This window comes from Bemisia tabaci, chromosome 1, assembly GCF_918797505.1.
Source record: "Bemisia tabaci chromosome 1, PGI_BMITA_v3".
Classification (NCBI taxonomy): Eukaryota; Metazoa; Arthropoda; class Insecta; order Hemiptera; family Aleyrodidae; genus Bemisia; species Bemisia tabaci.
This window is the reverse complement of record NC_092793.1, coordinates 91,398,157-91,420,470: the sequence shown is the minus strand read 5'-3', so window position 1 is coordinate 91,420,470 and position 22,314 is coordinate 91,398,157. Positions and strand designations below refer to the sequence as shown.

The window sequence follows — 22,314 nt, the reverse complement described above, 5'->3', positions numbered from 1 at the left end:
TCAGCCCAACCAAAAGTGAGTTGTCTTAACTCTGGGTATAAAGGGACTCTAACCATGAGCAGAAGAAAAACTAACTTTATCTGAGATTACTGCCTGTTACCGAGCAAAAGTAGGTGTATTATATTAGGACGCAGACCGAACTTTCTTAGTATATTCGTTTTAGGAATTTAAAATAGGTTTCAAAGAAGAAATGTGCAAAAATCAAGAGGACAAGTTCAAATCAAATTTCCGTTTGCCGCCATGGATTCCCGCGCTCATTTACACACTCACACAAGCGCGCAGCGCCGAACCTAGCTTCACTTTTTCCCCGTGCTTTTAGATACGAGCGCTCCGTCTTTATGTCTTTGCAAGCAACACCAACTTCTAGCAGTTCTAGCGATGAGAAATTGGAGGTTATAGGGCGAGTTAGTCGATAATCAGAGGCACTACTACAAATTAGAGTCCCTACAAATTATTACACAGTCGGGCATCTAAACCTTTATACTAACCCTTTATACTCTCTGTATTATTTTTATTTCATTTTATTTCATTAAATTACTTTTCCTGCTGATGCTTCAATTTTATCATGGCACTTATCTTACTTTTTGTAGTCTGAACTGAACTTCTGCCTTCATCTCTCAGCACCTTGACGAAAATGCAGGCGGAAGATGGTGACTTATATGCACTTCAGAGACTACTCAGTGTCAACCAAATCAAAACAAGCGCTTATTATTTCAATGCCAAACGACATGTTCTAGCTCTCGTTTCAGGGTAAGTCTCCGTAACTTTTACATTTTTTGCGTGTCTATAAGGTCAGAGTTTTATGAGGAGCGGTAGCTACCTCTTCAAGCTACGAAATCTGAAACAGTAATAACTGCTTACATTACCCTTGACCAGCAGGATTTGTATGCATTCGTAGCTGTCACCTGCAAGTAACTCTCTCAGTTACGAGCACTGTCCCTGTTTGGAAAACTATTTTCCCAGTATGATACCTAAGGCCAGAGTGCAAGACCACACAGGTATCTTCGTTTGGGATGTTGTAGACTTCTAGTCATACTTTAAGTATTTTTTTTTCAACTAAAAACTACTTCAATTTTTTTGAAAACCAGTCCATGTAATTTCTTGAGAACTTCTTTGATTTTTCTGCTCTGTTTGTAGAATATTTTATATGAATTTCAAGCTATGACGTTGACTTGTTCTTCCTCATTAAAATACACTAAAGAGCAGAGATTTTGATACCTTGCAATGGAGACAGTCATTGCAGCTTTGCATGATAGCCATTGCAGCCTTGCAAGATAGCCATCAATATGATGATGATGGCAAATAGCTAATCTAGTTGAAAGATTTACTCTCAGGATTTATGTTTGTACAAGCACTTACCCAGTATCAGTGTCTTGTCTTAATGAGCAAGGTGGATAAAGAATGGTGGTCGCATTTTGTACCCTCTGGACATCACACGGGATCGGGTACATGGGCCGACCAAGGCCAGAGGGACTGGTTCAATCTCGGATTGCACGGCAAAACCCTCCCTCCTGACATCACAACACTTCAAGATGGCAGCCAAAACCGAAATGCAACCACCATTTTCAATTCGCCTTGCTTAAGGTGATTCGATGGACGCCATATTTTGTGTCAGAACGGCATGCGATATATCGCATCAATTGGTTCCATATTTTCAGCTACTCGTCATTTTTCTCCTATTTTGAGATCGCAATTCTGTTGTCAGGAGTCTAAAGCACTCACTTACCAATTTTAGCAGAGAAATTCAACGTAATAAAGGCGTGGTTTTTTCAGAGAGAAAATATCGCATTCGAGTGCAGTTTTGATATCAGTATCGAATGCGATGTTTTCTCTCTGAAAAAACCACGCCTTTATTACGTTGAATTTCTCTGCTAAAATTGGTAAGTGAGTGCTTTAGACTCCTGACAACAGAATTGCGATCTCAAAATAGGAGAAAAATGACGAGTAGCTGAAAATATGGAACCAATTGATGCGATATATCGCATGCCGTTCTGACACAAAATATGGCGTCCATCGAATCACCTTAATGAGAGATCATGGGGCCAATTCCAAAGCCCCGGGGGGGGGGGGGGGGCTAACATCCATACATCCAAGGGGGGACTTGGAGTGAAATTCATAATCTATTTAAAATTTTCTGAACAAAAAAGAAAACAGAGAAAAACCTCCCCCTCACCCCCCTCTATATCACAACTGAAAAGTTGCTCGCAAGAGGTTTAGGAGCCAACTGGCAGAGTAAATTCAATTTTTAAGGGCCAATTGGCGCCACCTTATTTTACACCGATTTGATCATCACCAATCAATCATTCTACACCGATCAGTAGTAAGATTTGTTGTGCTTCAAATGCAGCTGCTTGCTCTATAAATTCAGCTCTATGCTGATATGATTGACAAAACATCACCAATGAGAAAAATTAGAATAGCAGCAATGTTTCAGGGGCTATGCCTGATTAGGGTGGCCCAATTATACACAGGAAAATTTATTTTGCGAATTTTTTTGATCTTACCCCCTAGAACTGTTCCATTTGATCAAAAAACACTCTCTGCCAAGTTTCAGCCAAATCGGATAATATTAACCCGTGCCGACAGAGCCATCTTTTTTAAATGGGATTTTACATTGAAAAAAACTTTTTTCCAGAAAAATCCATTTTTCAAAAAATGTGTAATTCCTAGAAAAAATCTGAGGTCAGATTCGGCTTCAGCAGGAAAAATTAAGTGGGAAAACATGTATTGGACACTTCAAAAAAATTGTTTTACCCCTCGTTATAGCGGCGAAACAACTGAAACATCTAGAATACGCTAAAAAAGGGTAAAATGACGGTGATAAATCCCAAATAATTACGTACGTCTGCATTCGAAAATGAAGCTCAACATATGGCAGGGGTTACCTATGTACTTTTTTACGCTGAGTCCGAAAATGCTATCCATTTTTCTCTATTCCATCAGGGTTTTCCGGAAAATCGATTTTCTTGTTTAAAAAGAGGATTTTCCGGGGAAAACTCAATTTTCAGGATATAAACCTCAACATGTGACGGATATTTTTTATGTGTTTTTCAACGCTGAGTCCGAAAATGATGTCAAAGTTGCTCCATTACATCGAGCTTTTCCGGAAAATCGATTGTACCGAGTTTTCCCTGGAAAATTACCTTTTTTACGGGAATTTAGCTCTTCAGAACTTCTTAGTGGAATAGAGTGAGACGGTTATGATTTTCGAATTCACCGTTAAACAACACACCAGAAAAATATTTTACAAGTCGATCGTTCATTTCCTAAAAGTTAAGTTTTCCCCGAAAACCGTGTTTCTACGAGAAAATCGATTTCCCAGTAAAGCCTGATATAGAGGAGCAACTTTGACATCATTTTCGGACTCAGCGTTGAAAAACACATAAAAAACATCCGTCACGTGTTGAGGTTTATTTCCTGAAAATGGAGTTTTCCCCGGAAAACCCTCTTTTTATACAAGAAAATCGATTTTCCGGAAAAGCTCGATGTAATGGAGCAACTTTGACATCATTTTCGGACTCAGCGTTGAAAAACACATAAAAAATATCCGTCACATGTTGAGGTTTATATCCTGAAAATTGAGTTTTCCCCGGAAAATCCTCTTTTTAAACAAGAAAATCGATTTTCCGGAAAACCCTGATGGAATAGAGAAAAATGGATAGCATTTTCGGACTCAGCGTAAAAAAGTACATAGGTAACCCCTGCCATATGTTGAGCTTCATTTTCGAATGCAGACGTACGTAATTATTTGGGATTTATCACCGTCATTTTACCCTTTTTTAGCGTATTCTAGATGTTTCAGTTGTTTCGCCGCTATAACGAGGGGTAAAACAATTTTTTTGAAGTGTCCAATACATGTTTTCCCACTTAATTTTTCCTGCTGAAGCCGAATCTGACCTCAGATTTTTTCTAGGAATTACACATTTTTTGAAAAATGGATTTTTCTGGAAAAAAGTTTTTTTCAATGTAAAATCCCATTTAAAAAAGATGGCTCTGTCGGCACGGGTTAATATTATCCGATTTGGCTGAAACTTGGCAGAGAGTGTTTTTTGATCAAATGGAACAGTTCTAGGGGGTAAGACCAAAAAAATTCCGACATTGCCAAATTTGGGCCACCCTAATGCCTGATTTCTTAGGGGCATTTAATGCAATGGCGCCCGTGATTTTTGAAGACTATTGAGGAGATATACCTGCATTTTTGTATATTTATCTCTATTTTGACCAAAGTGCATCTAGTGCAGTAAGTAAGTAAGTAAGTAAGTAAGTAACACACTAGAGGACTTTAGGTTGATTTTCCTTTTTGATTAGGTTCTCTTATTTTGACTAAGAAAAGGACCTAGGTATGATAAAATATTTCATCCACTTTTGGACTAAAAATACAAATGAGAAAGATGATTGAGTGTGCACAATTGAAAATTAAATGACCAAAATTCGAATTAAAATGTGTCATTTTTTCTTATCTTGCAGGACTGGAGGCATAATTATCTATGCTAATTTAGAAGCTCACCCAAAACCACTCCTTCGCTGGATACCATGGTTTGAAGACAGAGATAAAACAATTCAATCAATCTGTTTTCAGCAATCATTTGGAGCATGGATGGCTGTTGTTTGTAAGTACCACAAAAGTAATTTTTTACTCTGATTCATATGGGGTAAAGATTGTTTTCAATGTGTTTTCTGGACTACGGCTGTAATTGAAAGAATGAAAGTTAATTGGTCAGCAAATTCTCGGAGACTTCATGTTTCCTCTCTACTACTTTTTCCTTTACCATCTATTGAAATGGAGCTATGAGTAATGCTGATTTTAAGTGCTTTATGAAAACTACTTGAAGGGCTTGAAGCTTTAAATGGCTAAAGAGTAGAGACCAAGGCAAACACTGCATGTAACTACAAAGATTGAACCAAGTAAAAGTAGTTGATGATGTCATCGGAGGCTTCCAGTGGCGCCAGTTGAAGAGTTCTCCTGTAGAAGGGTGTTTTTACGGGATATCATGAGATATCCTGTATAAACACACTTCGATGGTTGAGGGACGATACCGCCAATTTGCAAACTAAAGTTTTTGCAGGACAAAGAAGAAACTTCTTCATTTTTGTAATATTGTAGTTAGATTTTTAATTTTTTTTTTTTTTTTTTTCCAATACATCACAGCATGTTCATAGCGCTCCTGTGCAGAATTGGAAATAACTGAAAACATCATCTTGAGTTTGTAATACTGATGAATGCAGCAAAATCACTAACTCATTTTTGCCAAAATTGTCAGTTAGGCAGTATTGTTCCTTAGCCCTCGATTTGAAGTTTTATTTCAATCCCACAACCTGCTTGTTTGATGATGGGACAAACTGAGTCCATCATTCCTCTTTCCACTGATTTAGACCGTAAATCGACCAAAACCCTGTTTCCATCTTCATGAAGTTCTCTCATGAGAAATTGTGAGTAAGCCCTCCTAAGGAGCCCTATTACCAGCAATCTAATACAATTTCCTCTAAAGAGCGTGTAGAATGGTCTTTTTATGTTTGTTTCCATTTTTGTAGCATGTAAAGTTTCCTACCTGTTTATTACAAATATTTTGTCAAGAATAAATTCGCAGCACACATTAAAGGCTTAGAAAAAACGACCGCAGCCTAGAATCAATAGCCCAGTGACCTTTTTTCTCGTTTTTCTATCAAACGGTTCATTTTCGATGCAAATGTCTCGACATTTTATAGAGAGCGTAACATTTCCTATCGGCTGATTACATAAAATGGATTAAAAACAATTTTTAAGGCCAAGAATACGGGTTTCAAAAATTGCCGCGGCAAAAACTTCGCGGGATCAGCGGCCTTTCTTCTCATTTATCTCTTGAACGTTTCATTTTAGTGGAATGTATCATCCTTTTTTAAAGCACGTATAATTTCCTTCTAGAAAAGTCCAAAAAATAACTTTAAAACAATTCTGAGACCCATTAAAAACTAGTTGTAAAAGGTGCCACGGCTAAACATTTTTGGAACAGCGGACCTTTTCTCCTATTTTTTATTAATCTATTCATTTAGGAGTGAAATTTCGCTGGATTTGTATTAAAAACCGTAAAATTTCCTATGAGCCAATTACAGACGTATCCAAAAATAATTTCCGTGACCGCTAATACGGGCTTATAAAAAATACTAGGGCCTGAGGCCACTACGCGGCTGCTAAACACTGGAAGGGAACTGCTCGTAAGAAATCATAGAACAACCACGTTCAAGTTATTTATTATAATTGAATAGCAACTTGAATTTACAATAAATTTTGAAAGAAGATATAACATGCTCTGAAATTTTGGAAAATGAAATTGGAATTTTGAATTTATCATTATTTAATAACAATTTAAATATATAATCTGGAAAAATTAAATTATTCCGAAAAATAATTTCGGACTTTTAAATGTGAAGTGCTAGTATTGTGATGCCTTGCATTTCAAAAAAGAGGAGATGAACGGCCATTTTAACAGATGTTGTCATAATGGTCTTCTCAGACTTGCCATGCCTGGAATCAAAGACCAATTTCGCGACCTCTTCTCCAAACCCATTTTCATGACCAACATTTTGAGGTACATCAGTTGTATGGCTTTTGCATCTCTGTCTGCTTCCAAAGCCCATATAATTTTGAACCAAATCTTCCGCTATTGAATACGAAAAATCATGGAGAATTTAAGTTTTATGTTGACCAGCTTCTCGAAAGAAAAATAAAATTTCAAAGGAAGTCTGCAACGTCGCAAATGGAGAAACGTCGTCTCTCATTTTGCCCAACAATATGTATGGATAAAATTGAAGGCATTATTACTGGCCCCTCTCAACTTATATTCGTATGTTACGATAAACAATGGGACGCGTTTGCTACGGCGCGTTGATACAACTATACAACCTCGACGGATGTCCGTATTGCGTTCAGAAAATTGAAGGCGTTTTGACCCCCTGCTCATACTACCTGTAGTTGATTCGATCGACAAACGCGTTGGTCGGCGGTGACAGGGACTTGATGCATTTTTTTCAACTTGATGGATGTCCGTATCGCACCGACTGAAGAGCGAAACCACGTATCTCCATTGTGGTGTTTCAAAATTTCCGTCCTTAATTCATCTCTTCCATGAGAAACAATCCATATTTACGACTTTAAATTTTGAACCAAATTTTCTGCTAATAAATTAAGAGCAAATGACAATGTGGGAGACCATGCTTTAGCAATTCAATTACATAAACATGTGCAACAACTCTACCCAGAACATTTTCTTTTAATACATCTCTTAGTAATTGATCCAATTTGCAATGAAAAACTCGTGAAACTAATTCTGGACGATCTGCAGCAGTTTCTTTTGGCGCTAAAGCAGCGGTTATTTCCGACCATTTCGGGTTACACGTCATTGTCAAAAAAATGTCTGGTTTGCCATACACGCGGACAATTGCCATGGCATCTCGATATCTTTGAATAAGATTACGGGGGCTGCCTTCAAAAGAAGATGGTAAAACTACAATTCTTCCAACATTCATATCATCGACTCTTGCTTTATTCAGAACAAAATCTTGCAACCCAGCATAATGTTCAACTCTGAGTTCGGACTGATGCTCTCTAATATAATGAAGCCTCTCACGTTCGACACGAACATATAAATCTACAATTTATTGTTGAAATAATTTCTTTGATTGGTGAATATGGGAAAATGCTGTTCTAATGGCAAGCCTGTAACACGCGAATTGTAGCATGGTTACATGTTTGCGATTTGGCTGCTTGCGTGGTCCATTATGCTCCATTTTAGGATCCCAGCCTGGCTCGCCATGAGCATAGAGCAAAGGATAAATCATTGGATCACAATGAGGACTTAATACAGATATTTGGTTGGCAGAAGATTTGGTTCAAAATTATTTGAGCTTTGGAAGCAGACAGAGATGCAAAAGCCATACAACTGTTGTACCTCAAAATGTTAGTCATGAAGATGGGTTTGGAGAACAGGTCGCGAAGTTGGTCATTGATTCCAGGCTCGGCAAGTCTGAGAAGACCATTATGACAACATCTGTTAAAATGGCCGTTCATCTCCTCTTTTTTGAAATGCAAGGCATCACAATACTGGCACTTCACATTTAAAAGTCCGAAATTATTTTCCGGATAATCAAGGCATCACAATACTGGCACTTCACATTTAAAAGTCCGAAATTATTTTCCGGATAATCATTTCCGATAAAATTATCAGTGCTCTGCCGAAATGGATTGAGGTTATTTCCCTGTTCAGCCGTACGTCGTACATTATCCATCTCCTTTGAGACAGCCATCATGCCGCACTTTGCGTCGCGCGGATAAATTGCGAGAAACATTGCCACGCTTCGCCAGACGCCCACGTTTTCGACTCCGATCCATTCCCAATATTAAAACGAATACGCGCACTTTACTAAAAATTCGGGATTCTTCATACACGACAAATATTAACAAAATTCAAAAGACGACGCGCACTGTACGAAAAGATCGGAATTCTTCATTTTGCGTCGCGCGGATAAATTGCGAGAAACATTGCCACGCCTCGCCGGACGCCCACGTTTTCGACTCCGAACCATTCCCAATATGAAAACGAATACGCGCACCTTACTAAAAATTCGGGATTCTTCATACACGACAAATATTAACAAAATTCAAAAGACGACGCGCACTGTACGAAAAAATCGGAATTCTTCATAAACGACGAATATCCATGACGACGAACGCCTCGGGCAGCCGAGTCATCAGCTGACCGAGAACGAACAGCACGGGGAAAACGAAAAACCGCGCATCTCCCAGCGGGACAAACGGGATAAGCGATCTTTCGGAGGGCGCGAGGGGCGCGGGGCCCGACGCGCGATCCCCGTATTTTTCCCGACCCCGCGGGACCGGGACGGTCCCGCCGGCACCTCCGACGCCCGGATCGGCACGACGGTCGCGGCGCAATTTCGAAACAGAAATCGGGCTTACGGAATTATATACAGGGTGATCCAAAAGTCCCTTCCACCCCCTCTAACTTTTTACCTAATTAAGATAAAGATTTGAAACTTGGGGAATATTCCTAGGTCAAAGGGAACTACTTTTTGGCCCCCCTAAAATTTTCAGGGGGGCCCCCCTTGGGGGGGCAACGGCCCCCAACTTTTAATTTTCAAATGGGAAGACCCCCTTTGTGATAGCTCGTTCGAAAGAGCATAAAAAAAGAAAACTTTTCGCGCAAACCCGAAGTCAATATCTCAAACCGTTTCAAAATGGCGGCCGGTTAAAGTTCAAAATGGCCGAAAATTCACACGGTTATTTGTCGATGGATTTGCGCGAAAATCGGTATGTAGGGGTATTTTGACACGAGAAAAACGAATTTGACGTTAGATTTTCAAAAAAAATCAAAATTTCCAAAATGGCCGCCGGTTGAAGTTTAAAATGGCCGAAAATTGTCACCTCGTTTTTTTCCTGATGGATTTGCCTAAAAAATGGAATTTGAGAGTATTTTGGCATAAGATAAACAAATTTGAACTTAGATTTCTAAAAAAATCAATTTTTGGTCATTTTGAACTTTAACCGGCGGCCATTTTGGAAATTTCGGTTTTTTTGAAAATCTAACGTCAAATTCGTTTTTCTCGTGTCAAAATACCCCTACATTCCGATTTTCGCGCAAATCCATCGACAAATAACCGGTGTGAATTTTCGGCCATTTTGAACTTTAACCGGCCGCCATTTTGAAACGGTTTGAGATATTGACTTCGGGTTTGCGCGAAAAGTTTTCTTTTTTATGCTCTTTCGAACGAGCTATCACAAAGGGGGTCTTCCCATTTGAAAATTAAAAGTTGGGGGCCGTTGCCCCCCCCAAGGGGGGCCCCCCTGAAAATTTTAGGGGGGCCAAAAAGTAGCTCCCGTTGACCTAGGACTATCCCCCAAGTTTCAAATCTTTATCTCAATTAGGTAAAAAGTTAGAGGGGGTGGAAGGGACTTTTGGATCACCCTGTATTAGGATTCACGGGCAACGAGCTCCGGTGGGAGCAAAGACATGAAGACGGAGCACTAAAAGCAAAAAATGAAGCTTCTAGAGCTTCTTTTCAATCACCTCTACTATTGGCTAGAGGATTGGCGGCGAAATCGGGACAAGTTTGAATTCAAATGTAGGGCGGGAACTAATAAATAAAATTGCGGAAACAAAGTATTTTAGGTTGATTTTTGCCCAAATTCAGGTACACACTCATATTTTTTTAACTTTAGGTTAGTTTCAGTCCGTCGTCGACCGATTAATTTCATTTGGGAGTAACGTTGATCTAGAACTGTAACGGCCTGTTTGAACCTGCAGAACCACCATGAGCAGAAGAAAAACTAACTTTATGTGAGATTATTGCCTGTTACCGAGCAAAAGTAGGTGTATTATATTAGGACGCAGACCGAACTTTCTTAGTAAATTCGTTTTAGGAATTTAAAATACGTTTCAAAGAAGAAATGTGCAAAAATCAAGAGGACAAGTTCAAATCAAATTTCCGTTTGCCGCCATGGATTCCCGCGCTCATCTACACACTCACACAAGCGCGCAGCGCCGAACCTAGCTTCACTTTTTCCCCGTGCTTTTAGATACGAGCGCTCCGTCTTTATGTCTTTGGGTGGGAGCCACGATGCGGAGCTGGAGGTTATCGCGTGGCACACAGATTTTTAGGTTATGTTGAAACTGCCATCTTGGAATGATACTGAACGCTGATTGGTCGAGCTTTGCGTTCGCCGCGGTCACTGGGAACGGCGGACGGAGCAACGCGTTGCGGGTCGAAATGCTCGACGCGGCATGCGGCAGCTTGACGCAGGACTCTGCGTTGCAGCTGACGCGAGCCTTCGCGTAGGGGTGTTCAAACGAATTCTTGCCGGAACACTATCGACATCGTCTCTTATTGAAACTGGCGGCAGTACCGACAGTGGCCATGATTACGACAACAGCCGGCCTTATCGGAGTTTTGAGAGCTCGCACTCAATACATTGTCGCCCCGTGTGTCGGTTTATCAGATTGCCTGGCGCGGCGGCGCGTAAAATAGATGTACAATTGGCAACAGCTTATTTTCGCCAGCTCCGAAAACTCTGATCGCTATCGGTAAGAGCGCTCTTATCGTAACTTTTTCTTAACGGAACTGTTTCGGTGGCTTACCGACAACCGATTGAACAGCCCTACCTTCGCGTTCATCGGAAACCAGGCTTTCACTCATCCTGAAGTTAATGCACTTTACTGGATTGATACGTATATAAGTACTGTCATTGATGATCTGATTGTTACTATTTACTGAGATTTTCTGGAATATATCATCAACAAACATCATCGAGTATGGTGGTCATGCCCTCAAGTTCTTATGTAATCTAATGTCAGCGTTGAGTGACAGCCTGCGTGCAATAGATGAAGCCAGCAGGCTACAGTATAGACATCGTTGTATACTACGTTATTCCCTCCTCTCACCTGAATTCTACGCACAACTTATGAGATAGTTTCAGAGTAACTTGTTTTAGGGGTATAAGGAACTGCAGTAGATGCACCTCGAAGATGAATAAATCTAAATGGAGATGTTGCATGTGTGAGGAATTTGCGATTTGACCATTGATTCTTTTGTAAAAGTTCGCGAAAAACACAATGGTACTACTGGTTTTCTCTGAAATCAACTCCCAAGCTCAAAAGAAGCTCTCAAGTTGAGGCCAAAATGAAGGGGATATCCCACGCTATCCTGATTCCTGAGAGTCCACGTCTACATCAAGGCAAACTCTCCATGCAAAGATAGGGAGCAAATACATTAGCAGAGTTGCCATGTTTACAGTTTTGGAGTCCCTGGTTAAAGTGGCAGCCTTGTCAATGTATTTGCTCCCCATCTTTGAGACTAATGAGAAAGACAAAAGCGCAAGAAAAAGAAGAAGTAATTTCAGGCAAAACTGCAATAAATTTTTTTTATTTAATTATTTTTGTAATTACACATATTGAATTACAACTTATATTACTAGACCTTACGAGTCTTTACAAATTTTCTTTTAAGCCTAATATAATAAAATAGAAATAAACACCGCTTTATGGATTAAATTAACGAGAATGATAATGAAGGATGAACAAATGAGATAGAAGTAAAATCCTGTAAAAAGCGGGAGAAAAACTAACTAATATTAACTATAATTATTCCTAGAACTAGATTCTAGAGAATTTTCCTACTAACTATGCTTTCGCCCTGTCAGTCGACTAACAAGGGGAGGCTACCGATTGTCCACCTCAGATCGGGTTCAAATTTGGCAGAGAGGTAGAATAGGTTAATATAAGAAACCGTATTTTTTTTAGGTGCCAATGCCCAGCCGTTTTTGAGTTATGAATTTTTGAAGTTGCCGTTTTTTCGTGTCAGCGACGCGCTCAAGTTGAGCCTACTGTGCGCGCATCTTTTAATGCGATCCGAGTGTCCCGACGTTCAATTGAGACAGTTGCCCAAGCGGTAGCGCGCTCGCCTACGGTGCTGCAGGTTCAGGGTTCGATACTACTTCCGTGAATTACATTTTTGCAATTGATTATTTTGTTTTTTAATCGCTTCATCACAACGAATTGTAAGTCACCTTGTTGACGTTATGATTCTAATTAAATTTTATGTATTTTTTATTTTTTTAATGAGTGTGTAACAAAAAAGGAAAAAAATATAATCAGCACCACAACTTCTACAAGGTGACTTACAATTTGTTGTGATGAAGCGATTAAAAAACAAAATAATCAATTGCAAAAGTGTAATTCACGGAAGTAGTATCGAACCCTGAACCTGCAGCACCGTAGGCGAGCGCGCTACCGCTTGGGCAACTGTCTCACTTGAACGTCGGGACACTCGGATCGCATTAAAAGATGCGCGCACAGTAGGCTCAACTTGAGCGCGTCCCTGACACGAAAAAACGGCAACTTCAAAAATTCATAACTCAAAAACGGCTGGGCATTGGCACCTAAAAAAAAATACGGTTTCTTATATTAACCTATTCTACCTCTCTGCCAAATTTGAACCCGATCTGAGGTGTACAATCGGTAGCCTCCCCTTGTAAGACTGGTAGGGGCCAGAGGCACGAGCCTAACACCGACGGAAATGAGCCGTGCTCAACTCATGTGGTTTGCGTCTTTTTAACCTCCGGGTCTCGGAGCCCCAATCCAAAAGCGCTATTGCTTCGGGATTGGGGTGACCGCCCAGTCTCTCTTCATAGCTATTGTACATATGTGAGATGTACATGTCCATTTCTTCGATCCCGAGCTCATCTCTAATATCGATGTTACGCTCGTACCACCTGGCCCCTGCCATTTGTCTGAGTATTTTATTTTGAATTGTCTCAATCATTTTGAGATTAGAACTGGCGGCACTTGCCCAAATCTGGCAGCCGTATACCCAGATTGGCCTTAACATTGATTTATAAAGTAAAACTTTATTTTTTAGCTTTAATTTAGATCGCTTCCCATAGAAGCCATAGCATCTGTCTGTGCTTTAAGTCAATTTGCTTTTTCTTATTTAGAATATGCTCCTTCCATTTTAACTTACAGTTCATAGTAAGGCCGAGGTAAGGAGCCTTTTGTGCATGGGGAATAGCAATTTTATTTAGGATCACAGGGACATAAACATATGGTCTTAAGGTAAAGACCACGTCAACTGATTTGGTGGCGTTAAGCGCCGTGCGATCGCGCTCAGTCCAATCCTGGATGTCGTCCAGGCCTACGAGAATGGAGAGGCCGTAACTAGTCAGTTCTGTGACGTCAAGCTAGTAGATATTTACCGAAAACAACAAGCATCTCCGGGTCATCAGTGCATCGATGAGTGAGGCAGTCGCTGCGTGGACCAATCAGAGTGGCTCTCGATCGGCCGAAGTTGCGCGAGTGGCCCGTTTGAATCTGAGTGGAGTAACGATTTTCGGTATTACGCATTCATTTCCTCGATATTTAGACAATGTCACAAATGAACTAGTTAGTTTTCTAAAGTGAAATTTCATCCTCTTTCTAAACGGTTCCTATGAAATTTTGCGTCAGATCAACCCTGAAAGAGATATCGGCGAGAAATCATCGCGCGGCAAGCGTTCTCCCATAAGAACGCGTGTTAAACCGCGGCCGAGTTTCATCTACTAGTGTGACGTCACAGAATCGTAGTTACGGCCTCTCCAGGTCAGGTTAACGGTCGTCCAGGCAACGGTGGGCGCAGAGGACGCAACGGCCGTGTCGTCAGCAATGATCCCGATTTTTCCTTTTTTAGGTTTAGGTACGTCAGCGGTAAAGAGACTAAAGATTAGGGGGGAGAGTACCGAACCTTGAGGTACCCCTGCTCTTATTTTCCTAAATTCAGAGTAAGAGTCTTTAAATCGAACCCTAAAAGATCTATCTGCTAAATGAGACATTATTAATTGCACGTGGTTCCCAGGCAAGGTTTTTGAAAGTGTAAAAGCCACTTTAGAATGCCAGACTTTGTCAAATGCCTGGGCGACATCCAAGAAAACTACATTACTAAACTGTTTCTCCTTTAGCGCCTTCAAAACTGCAATAAATGACATTATTCTGAGGCCTTGTCTCCACGGGCCGTTTCACGAGATTTGTCCCAGGGAAAAATCCCACTTACGAAGTTGGGAAAAATTTTGAGTTAATCAATATTTTTCCTAGTACCAAGTATGGTCCTTTTACCCCAAGGACCCACTGAGAGAGGAAGAAGAAGTGTAAACGAATTGTGCGATATTTTGTTGATTACTCCATCGTTCATGTTTGTTTAATTAAAATAATGTGTCTAATTGTCAATTGAGTGGAATTATTATTTTAATCCCAGTTAGATACTCGACTTTAACTAATTTATCTTCCCGTGCAAACTAGTTGCAGGACTGTATGAGCCCCGTCCCATGGAGACGATAACCCGGTAAAATCCCAGGAGTTTCATTCCTGCGATTCGAACTTGGGACAAATCCCATGAAAACGTCCCGTGGAGACAAGGCCCTAAATAGAGCCAATAAAAACAGTGCTTTCATGTGAAATGCGGCCCTCTTCTGCCGATTTTTAACCTGAAAATATGTTTGTTGAGAGTCGAAAACTCAACCACGAAAGCATGCAGAAGACAGCACTTTCGGCTGCCTTGCCTAAAAATAACGTAAGTTGAAAATGAATTCTACCCAACATCGGTCGAGTTTTAATCATGTATGAGTGTTTCGAATGCTTTTTGGCAATTGAGCAAAGATGGGAGGCTTCTCTCAGTAAATTTTTCAACTTAGGTGTATACAGTAATAAATAGAATTAGTTACATGATTTTGCAAATTTTGCATATTTATTACCTATCTACTTTGTTATGTAATATTCTGCAATATCAAAAATAAAATTTAGAAAAATTATTGTGGGTCCCCCCCCCCCCCCCTCGGAAGAAAGAACACTTTCGGTATAAGTATTACTGACAGGCCGCAGGCCAAAGTCAGTAATATGCACTAATTTGCTTGAATAAGAAAAAGAAAAATTAAAAAAGAAAAACTAAAAGAAAAATCAACAAAATTATCGATATTAAGAAACGACCTGACAATACTTGACGTGCTTATGACAACGGACTTCTGCATTGAATGAAGCAGGTAACTTTCTATTCCAAGGTTTTGAAGATGCTTAACTAAACTTCTTGGAACTATCCCCGTTACTGACATGGGGCTTGATGCGAAAAATGTTCAAGTTCCATAATCGCTTCATTTCCGTAGCTAAGGGCAGATACTTTGCCATCTTTTCTTGATACTTCAGCCCCAAGTTATGATCATTAGGGATGCTAATATCGATGATGGACTGTTCCATCCAGGACTGTTCTTTATGAATTATTGTTATCATAATTAATTTTTTTTTTCCTTCATTGATTTATTTTGAATTGGATCCTCATAATATATCTATGGCCCTGAAAAATTTCTTCACTGAATATTTCTAAGTGAGTGTAGAAATTTTATTAGATAAACACTTAGAGAAGATGTAGATGACACTGTCCGCGCACAGGCTAGACTGCTGGTTTATAATTCAAATAAAACTACTTGTAAAAGATGAATACAAGACTACAGCACAATATGAGCAGTTAATAAATTAGAAATGAATTAAATGTAAATGACGAAAAAAGTAAATTGCGTTGAATAACACTCCTGACTGATTTTGTGAAATTATGTGTTCTTTTTACAGAAATGTACATTATTCTTTAAAAAAACTTAAATACTTTGAGTTGTCTACATGATGACTTTCAGCTTGACTGTACAGGGTGTATCAACTAAGTGGCGACAAACTTTAAGGGGTTGTTCTTAAAACAAACAGAAAAGTCCTTTCCAATATCCTCTAAGATGCGTGGTTCTCGAGTTACTCACAGGGAGCTCAATTTTTGAAAAAAAAAAAATACCGCACAAGTTCTGTTATGTCGCCACAGTGGCTATCCTACTTGTCCGAACCCAAAAACAATTGCGGTTTCGTAAAGTACTCGTCAAGTCTTTAAAAGACGGTTCTTTCTTTTTTTCGTAAAACCCTTCCTAATGGAGTTATCCACCGCTAAAAAAAATACCGTTCTACACAGCTCTGAGAAAGCAGTTGAAGACGCCCAAGGACAACTAGAGCGGCGGCTTCGTCGCTGCTGACGTCACTGGCGCTTTATAATTCCCACTCACTCGCACGGCCCTCGACTAAGAAGCACACCTCTTTTTTTCCACCTGTCTCTGGTCCCGTTAGGTAGAAATACGTCCAATTGTAGGTGTGTTCAAACGAATTCTTGCCGGAACACTTTCGATATCGTCTCTTATTGAAACTGGCGCAGTACCGACAGTGGCGATGATATCGACAACAGCCGGCCTTATCGGATTTTTGAGAGCTCGCATTCAATGCATTGTTGCCCCGTGTGTCGGTTTATCAGATTGCCTGGCGCGGCGGCGCGTAAAATAGATGTACAAATGGCAACAGCTCATTTTCGTCAGCTCCGAAAACTCTGATCGCTATCGGCATGAGCGCTCTTATCGTAACTTTTTCTTAACGGAACTGTTTCGGTAGCTTACCGACAACCGATAGAACAGCCCTATCCAATTGCGGTTTCAGCACATCTAGGGGCATGGGGAACTAATTATCATACCTTAAAGTAGTATATAATGTGAATTATAGCGCAAAAAATTAGGTCTCTGGTCGATTTCTGTTGTTCTCAATTAGTACAATGGATTTGGAAAAAAACCTATGATTTAAATACTCAAGTACTTATTATCACGAAACCGGAGGGCGTAACCTATAATCATTTATAAAAAAAAATAAGGAAATAAATTAAAAATCCTTTGGTCGGCTTCAAAATGGGCCTGTTGCAAACTTTTGCTAGAGCAAAACTAAGAGTTGTTTCTTATAGATAATGCCTCAAAAATCACAATGAGCGCATCGACAAAGTCTAAAATGCACTCATAACTTCACAATCTGCGTAAGAAATTTGCGGTTTTTTGAGCTTCCCGCTTCAAAAACGATACTACGGCACAGGTAAATATTTTGTCAGTGGAGTCGTTCCATCGTCGGCAATATTCATCATGGCCGACGCTTCCGTAGTTCCGCGCGTAATTCAAGGAGAGTTCAAGGTCAATCAAGGCGGGCGAGGAAAATATGAACGTTAGGCCTTGTTTCGACGGCGCAACTGTTGAGGGAAATTGGCGCAACTGTTGAAGGAAGGAAGTGTCTCAAAAATGTTTCACTTATAAGTGAAACTTTCAAGGTCAGAAACCTGGAACCTCAACAGTTGTTTACCTTCGTGTTTTGAATTGATAAACGCTGGTTGCACGTGAAGCGGGAGTTTATTATGGGCGTTTTATTTCATTCGGAACGATTATTATTTAGAAATATTTGTACACATTTCAGTTTCAATTTTATATTTTCGTTTGTAGCATATCACTACAGCAGGAAAATAAAATTTTATCGAATATATTTTCTTTTTATTCATATCTGAGTTATGTTATTGTTTTTTGTTTTATACCTGGTCGACATAACGCAAAATATTCACTTCCCGTTCATAATTGTCAGTTCAGTTATCTCAATTGACATCGTTTAACCTAGAAAAATTAATATTGTTCAAATATTCCCAACGAACTACACCTCTAGAATGGCCGCGAGATAGCAAACCTGCGTAACGCGCATGGGCCGGTTTTTGAAGGCAGGAGGGGGGTGGGAGCCCAAGTATAGCTAACCTCAATCTCCATTTCTGCTGCGTCTTGCCCATAAGGATTACATGTGAAAATTTCAAACTTCGTAAACTTTCATTTTTTTGAGGTTTTCTTTCAGAGTTCCTATTTTTTGAGTAAAGAAAACCTTTTGAGGTGCGATTGTTCAGCAATCTTTTCATTGCTATCACTTTATTCAACAATATTCGGCAAAATGTGGGCAGCGTCTGACATGGGTTTAGATGGCAGCCTGCTGTGTGAGCCCAAGTAAACCTAACCTATATCAACTTCAAAACGTTCCGGGTCTCTAACACTGGTCAGCCATTCTAGAGGTGTAGTTCGTTGAATATTCCCGCCTAAAAGTTCCAGGAACACATGCGTGCGCGTCGAGACAGGGAATTTCGGTTGGTGCAACAAACTCGCTGCAGTTGCACCTAATTCCCTCAACAGTTGCGCCGTCGAGACAAGGCCTAAACACGCCGATTGTTATCCAGTCTAATCCTGTTCAGGTGTTATCTCGTCCCATCACACGTGTTTTGGCGAATGGAGATGTTGCATGTGTGAGGAATTTGCGATTTGACCATTGATTCTTACATAAAAGTTTGCGAGAAACACGATGGTGCCACTGGTTTTCTCTGAAATCGTCTCCCAAGCTCAAAAAAAGCTCTCAAAGTGAGGCCAAAATGGAGGGGATATCCTGCCCTACCCTGAGAGTCCACCCTACATCAAAACAAACTCTCCATGCAAAGATAGGGAGCAAATACCTTGACAGGGCTGCCACACTATTTGGGGACCTCAAAACTGAAAACATGGCAACCCTGCTAATGTATTTGCTCCCTATCTTTGCATGGAGAGTTTGTTTTGATATAGATGTGGACTCTCAGGGTAGGGCGGGATATCCCCTCCATTTTGGCCTCACTTTGAGAGCTTTTTTTGAGCTTGGGAGATGATTTCAGAGAAAACCAGTGGCACCATCGTGTTTCTTGCGAACTTTTACTTATGAAACAGCAGTCAAATCGCAAATCCCTCACACATGCAACATCTCCATTGGCGTCGGCCATGATGAATATTGCCGACGATGGAACGACTCCTCTAACAAAAGGTTCACCTATGCCGTAGTATCGTTTTTGAAGCGGGAAGCTCAAAAACCGCAAATTTCTTAGGCAGATTGTGAAGTCATGAGTGCATTTCAGAGTTTGCCGATGCGCTCATCGTGATTTTTGAGGCATTATCTATAGGCGACAACTCTTATTTTTGCTCTAGCAAAAGTTTGCAACAGGCTCACTAGGAAAATACTTAATTTTTCTGTTCTATCGCGTTCTGGTTCTCGCGTTTAAGATTCTCATTTTTTGGCTCACCCGATAACGCTCCTCTACGGTCAATCCCTAATAAGAGTTCAAAGTACAGGGTGAAAAAGCAATAATTCAGACAATGAAAATATAAAAATTTGGTCGGAGAAAGATTGAAAGTCCTTAGTGTTCTTTATTCCTAGTTTTTTTTTTAGTAGTTTCTTTGCCAATATCGCCACAAGCTTGTTAGTTTATTCTCTTTTTTTAACATAGGTTATGATGGTTCCCTCTACATCTTACCCATTACATGGTTGGTAGATTTTGAAATTATTGGCTCAGTACCAACTATCGAGTGGATGGCAAATGATGTGACTTACTTTCCTTCACCAACTAAAGACTTCATCCCCACATCAATCTCATGGTGGGAGACAAAAATTTCCGCTCCAGGGTAAGCCGTTTTATTTTATTTCTCGTAGATACATGGTGGAAGCTTATGCATCGTCTGTAACAAGGCGATGCCAGACTATCAGAATGGGAGCTCAAAGTTGATGCAGTGGGAATCAATTTAAGGTATGTGTCCACTTAACGAAAAATTAAAGCCGGAACATACAGGGTGTACCAAAAGTCCGTCCCACCCCTGCTAACTTTTGAACGAATTGAGCTAGGGTAATGAAACTTTGGGAATGTTCCTATCTCAAAGGGGACCATCTTTTTTATGGGGGGGGGGGGATCAAAATTTTGGTCCCCCCTGAGATGACTTGCCAAGGTAATGTTGAACTGATTTTGACCTTACTGAGATAATGTGGAGGCAAATGTAGGGGAAATTGAATGACCTTTGAATTGACGTATTTGGGGGTCCGAGCCCCCCCCTCAAAATTAAATCGAAGTGATTTCTGCAATTTTTACTTAAAAGCGGACACAATTTGGTAAATTTTTCCGTTCTCTTTTTTTCTTTACGATAATTTGAACCGGACCTATGATTTTTTGAAAATAGGTCAAATTTGACCTTTGACCTATCATAACTCGGTCAAAAATTAAGATATTGATCTGCGGTTTGCGCCAAAATTCTTAGTTTTTTATGCTCTTTCGAATGAGATATCACAAGATAGAGGTTGCCGTTTGAAAAAAAAGTTGGGGGCCCCCCGCGCCCCCCTGGAGGGGACCAAAATTTTGACCCCCCCCCCCCCAAAAAAAAGATGGTCCCCTTTGAGATAGGAACATTCCCAAAGTTTCATTACCCTAGCTCAATTCGTTCAAAAGTTAGCAGGGGTGGGACGGACTTTTGGTACACCCTGTACATAGGTAGTAGGCTCTGAAAAAGATAATTAAATTTCAGGGGTCGATGAAGATCCAGAAGGTGATAAACCACCTTCTAAGAAAAGTGGAGATTCTTTTTTTTTTAAACAACGTGACCCGAAAGCAGAAGCCTTTATTTTACCAGATTCAGTGTACCATATTTATTAAATGATTAAGATTCACAATGTAATGATTTATACTTCATTTATTACGATTTACTTATACTAAAAATGACATTTGCAACACAGACCCTATGACACAAAATTAATCTTGGAATTCGGCTAGGGGTGCAACGCTAGAACTTCGATGGTCTGGCAGAAAATTTAAAACGAAGCACAGGGAGCTAGACTGGCAATAATCGGAAAATAACGGCGTGATCCGCCTCAAAAATCTTGGATGCCCAAGTCTCATAAGTCTCTTGCGGTGGGGTAGGGGCGTGGAAAGCCAGGACATCCTGGAATACTAGAGCTTAGAAATGGTAGAACTTTTTGGAAACCTTCCAAAAATACCCCCAAAGAATTCGATTCCATTGAATCGTTTCTGGGATGAAATTCTGTACGATTTTGTCAAATTGGCAGGGAACAAAATAATGAGTTAGTGGAAATATGATGACTTTTTTTTTGTTGGGCGGCTCTCAAAAATTTTTCAGGGTTTCCAGGTTTTCGCAACATCTAGAAGATTATTGATCCCTCCAAATTTTGATAGGTATTTGCATTCGTTGGGAGTTGCAACACTCAATAATTAATGTTTTATTTTTGAAGTCTACACCTAGAGGCTTTAATGATGAATTTAATGGCAACAGCCAACCAGCCTACCCACTTCTAGTGTCTGACTTATCATTCATCAAATATAAAATTAAGAAGCTTTAACTGAAAGTGGATCCAAAGTTTAAACTAAAGAAGAATAATGAACAATGTATCCTTAAGCAAATTATCATCCTTTATCATTTAATGTTAATCATTTTGTTGTAAAATCCTTTTCGACGTGACTAATCAAATCAAGGTGGGATCAATGGTATTTTAATCAAATCCAAAATGGACCACTAGATAAGCTACGAATTTCAGCATTCTGATACATGTTTCTTAACCAAAATTTTACGTAAAACACGATGCATACAACGAAAATTACCGAAATTAACTCCTTACGAAGATATTTAATGATTCTTAATGCGTGAATTCAAACCACCCGCTCATGAAAACACAATGCTCTACGTGATTCGCATTGCGCGCTAAACGTTATCATGACAGTCTCTGCGATATAAAAATCTGGCAACCTTAATCTTGACGCTTTGGCTCAGTTATAGCAAATTGCTAATAGTTTGAACAACACATGATGGGAAATGAACATTGCTCGATTGAGAAGCTTGCTGAAACCGTTGTAGTGGGCGATTTGACTCACGTAGAGTTTTGAGTTTCTTGTGAGCGGGCAGTTCAAATTCCTCGTAACCAATGTGAAATAAAAACGTTAATATCTTCGTTAGGAGTTGGTTTCCGTAATTTTCGTTGTGTGAATCGTTTTCCACGTGAAATTCTGGTTAAGGAACATGTATCAGATCGCTTAAATTCGTACCTTGTCTAGTGGTCCATTGCCTGAAAACAAAGCTGACTTTAGACC

The 22,314-nt window shown here is 39.9% G+C and overlaps 1 protein-coding gene across 1 annotated transcript in view; it reads left to right on the top strand.

Moving 5' to 3' along the window:
* The first annotated feature begins 394 nt into the window (after window positions 1–394).
* Window positions 395–22,314, top strand: part of ca (RCC1 and BTB domain containing protein claret) — a 73,867-nt gene continuing 51,947 nt past the window's right edge. The window contains 3 exon segments of the mRNA XM_019056386.2: window positions 395–750; window positions 4,468–4,610; window positions 19,678–19,852. Of these exon segments, the coding sequence (XP_018911931.2) occupies window positions 635–750; window positions 4,468–4,610; window positions 19,678–19,852 (434 nt within the window). The 5' untranslated portion in view covers window positions 395–634.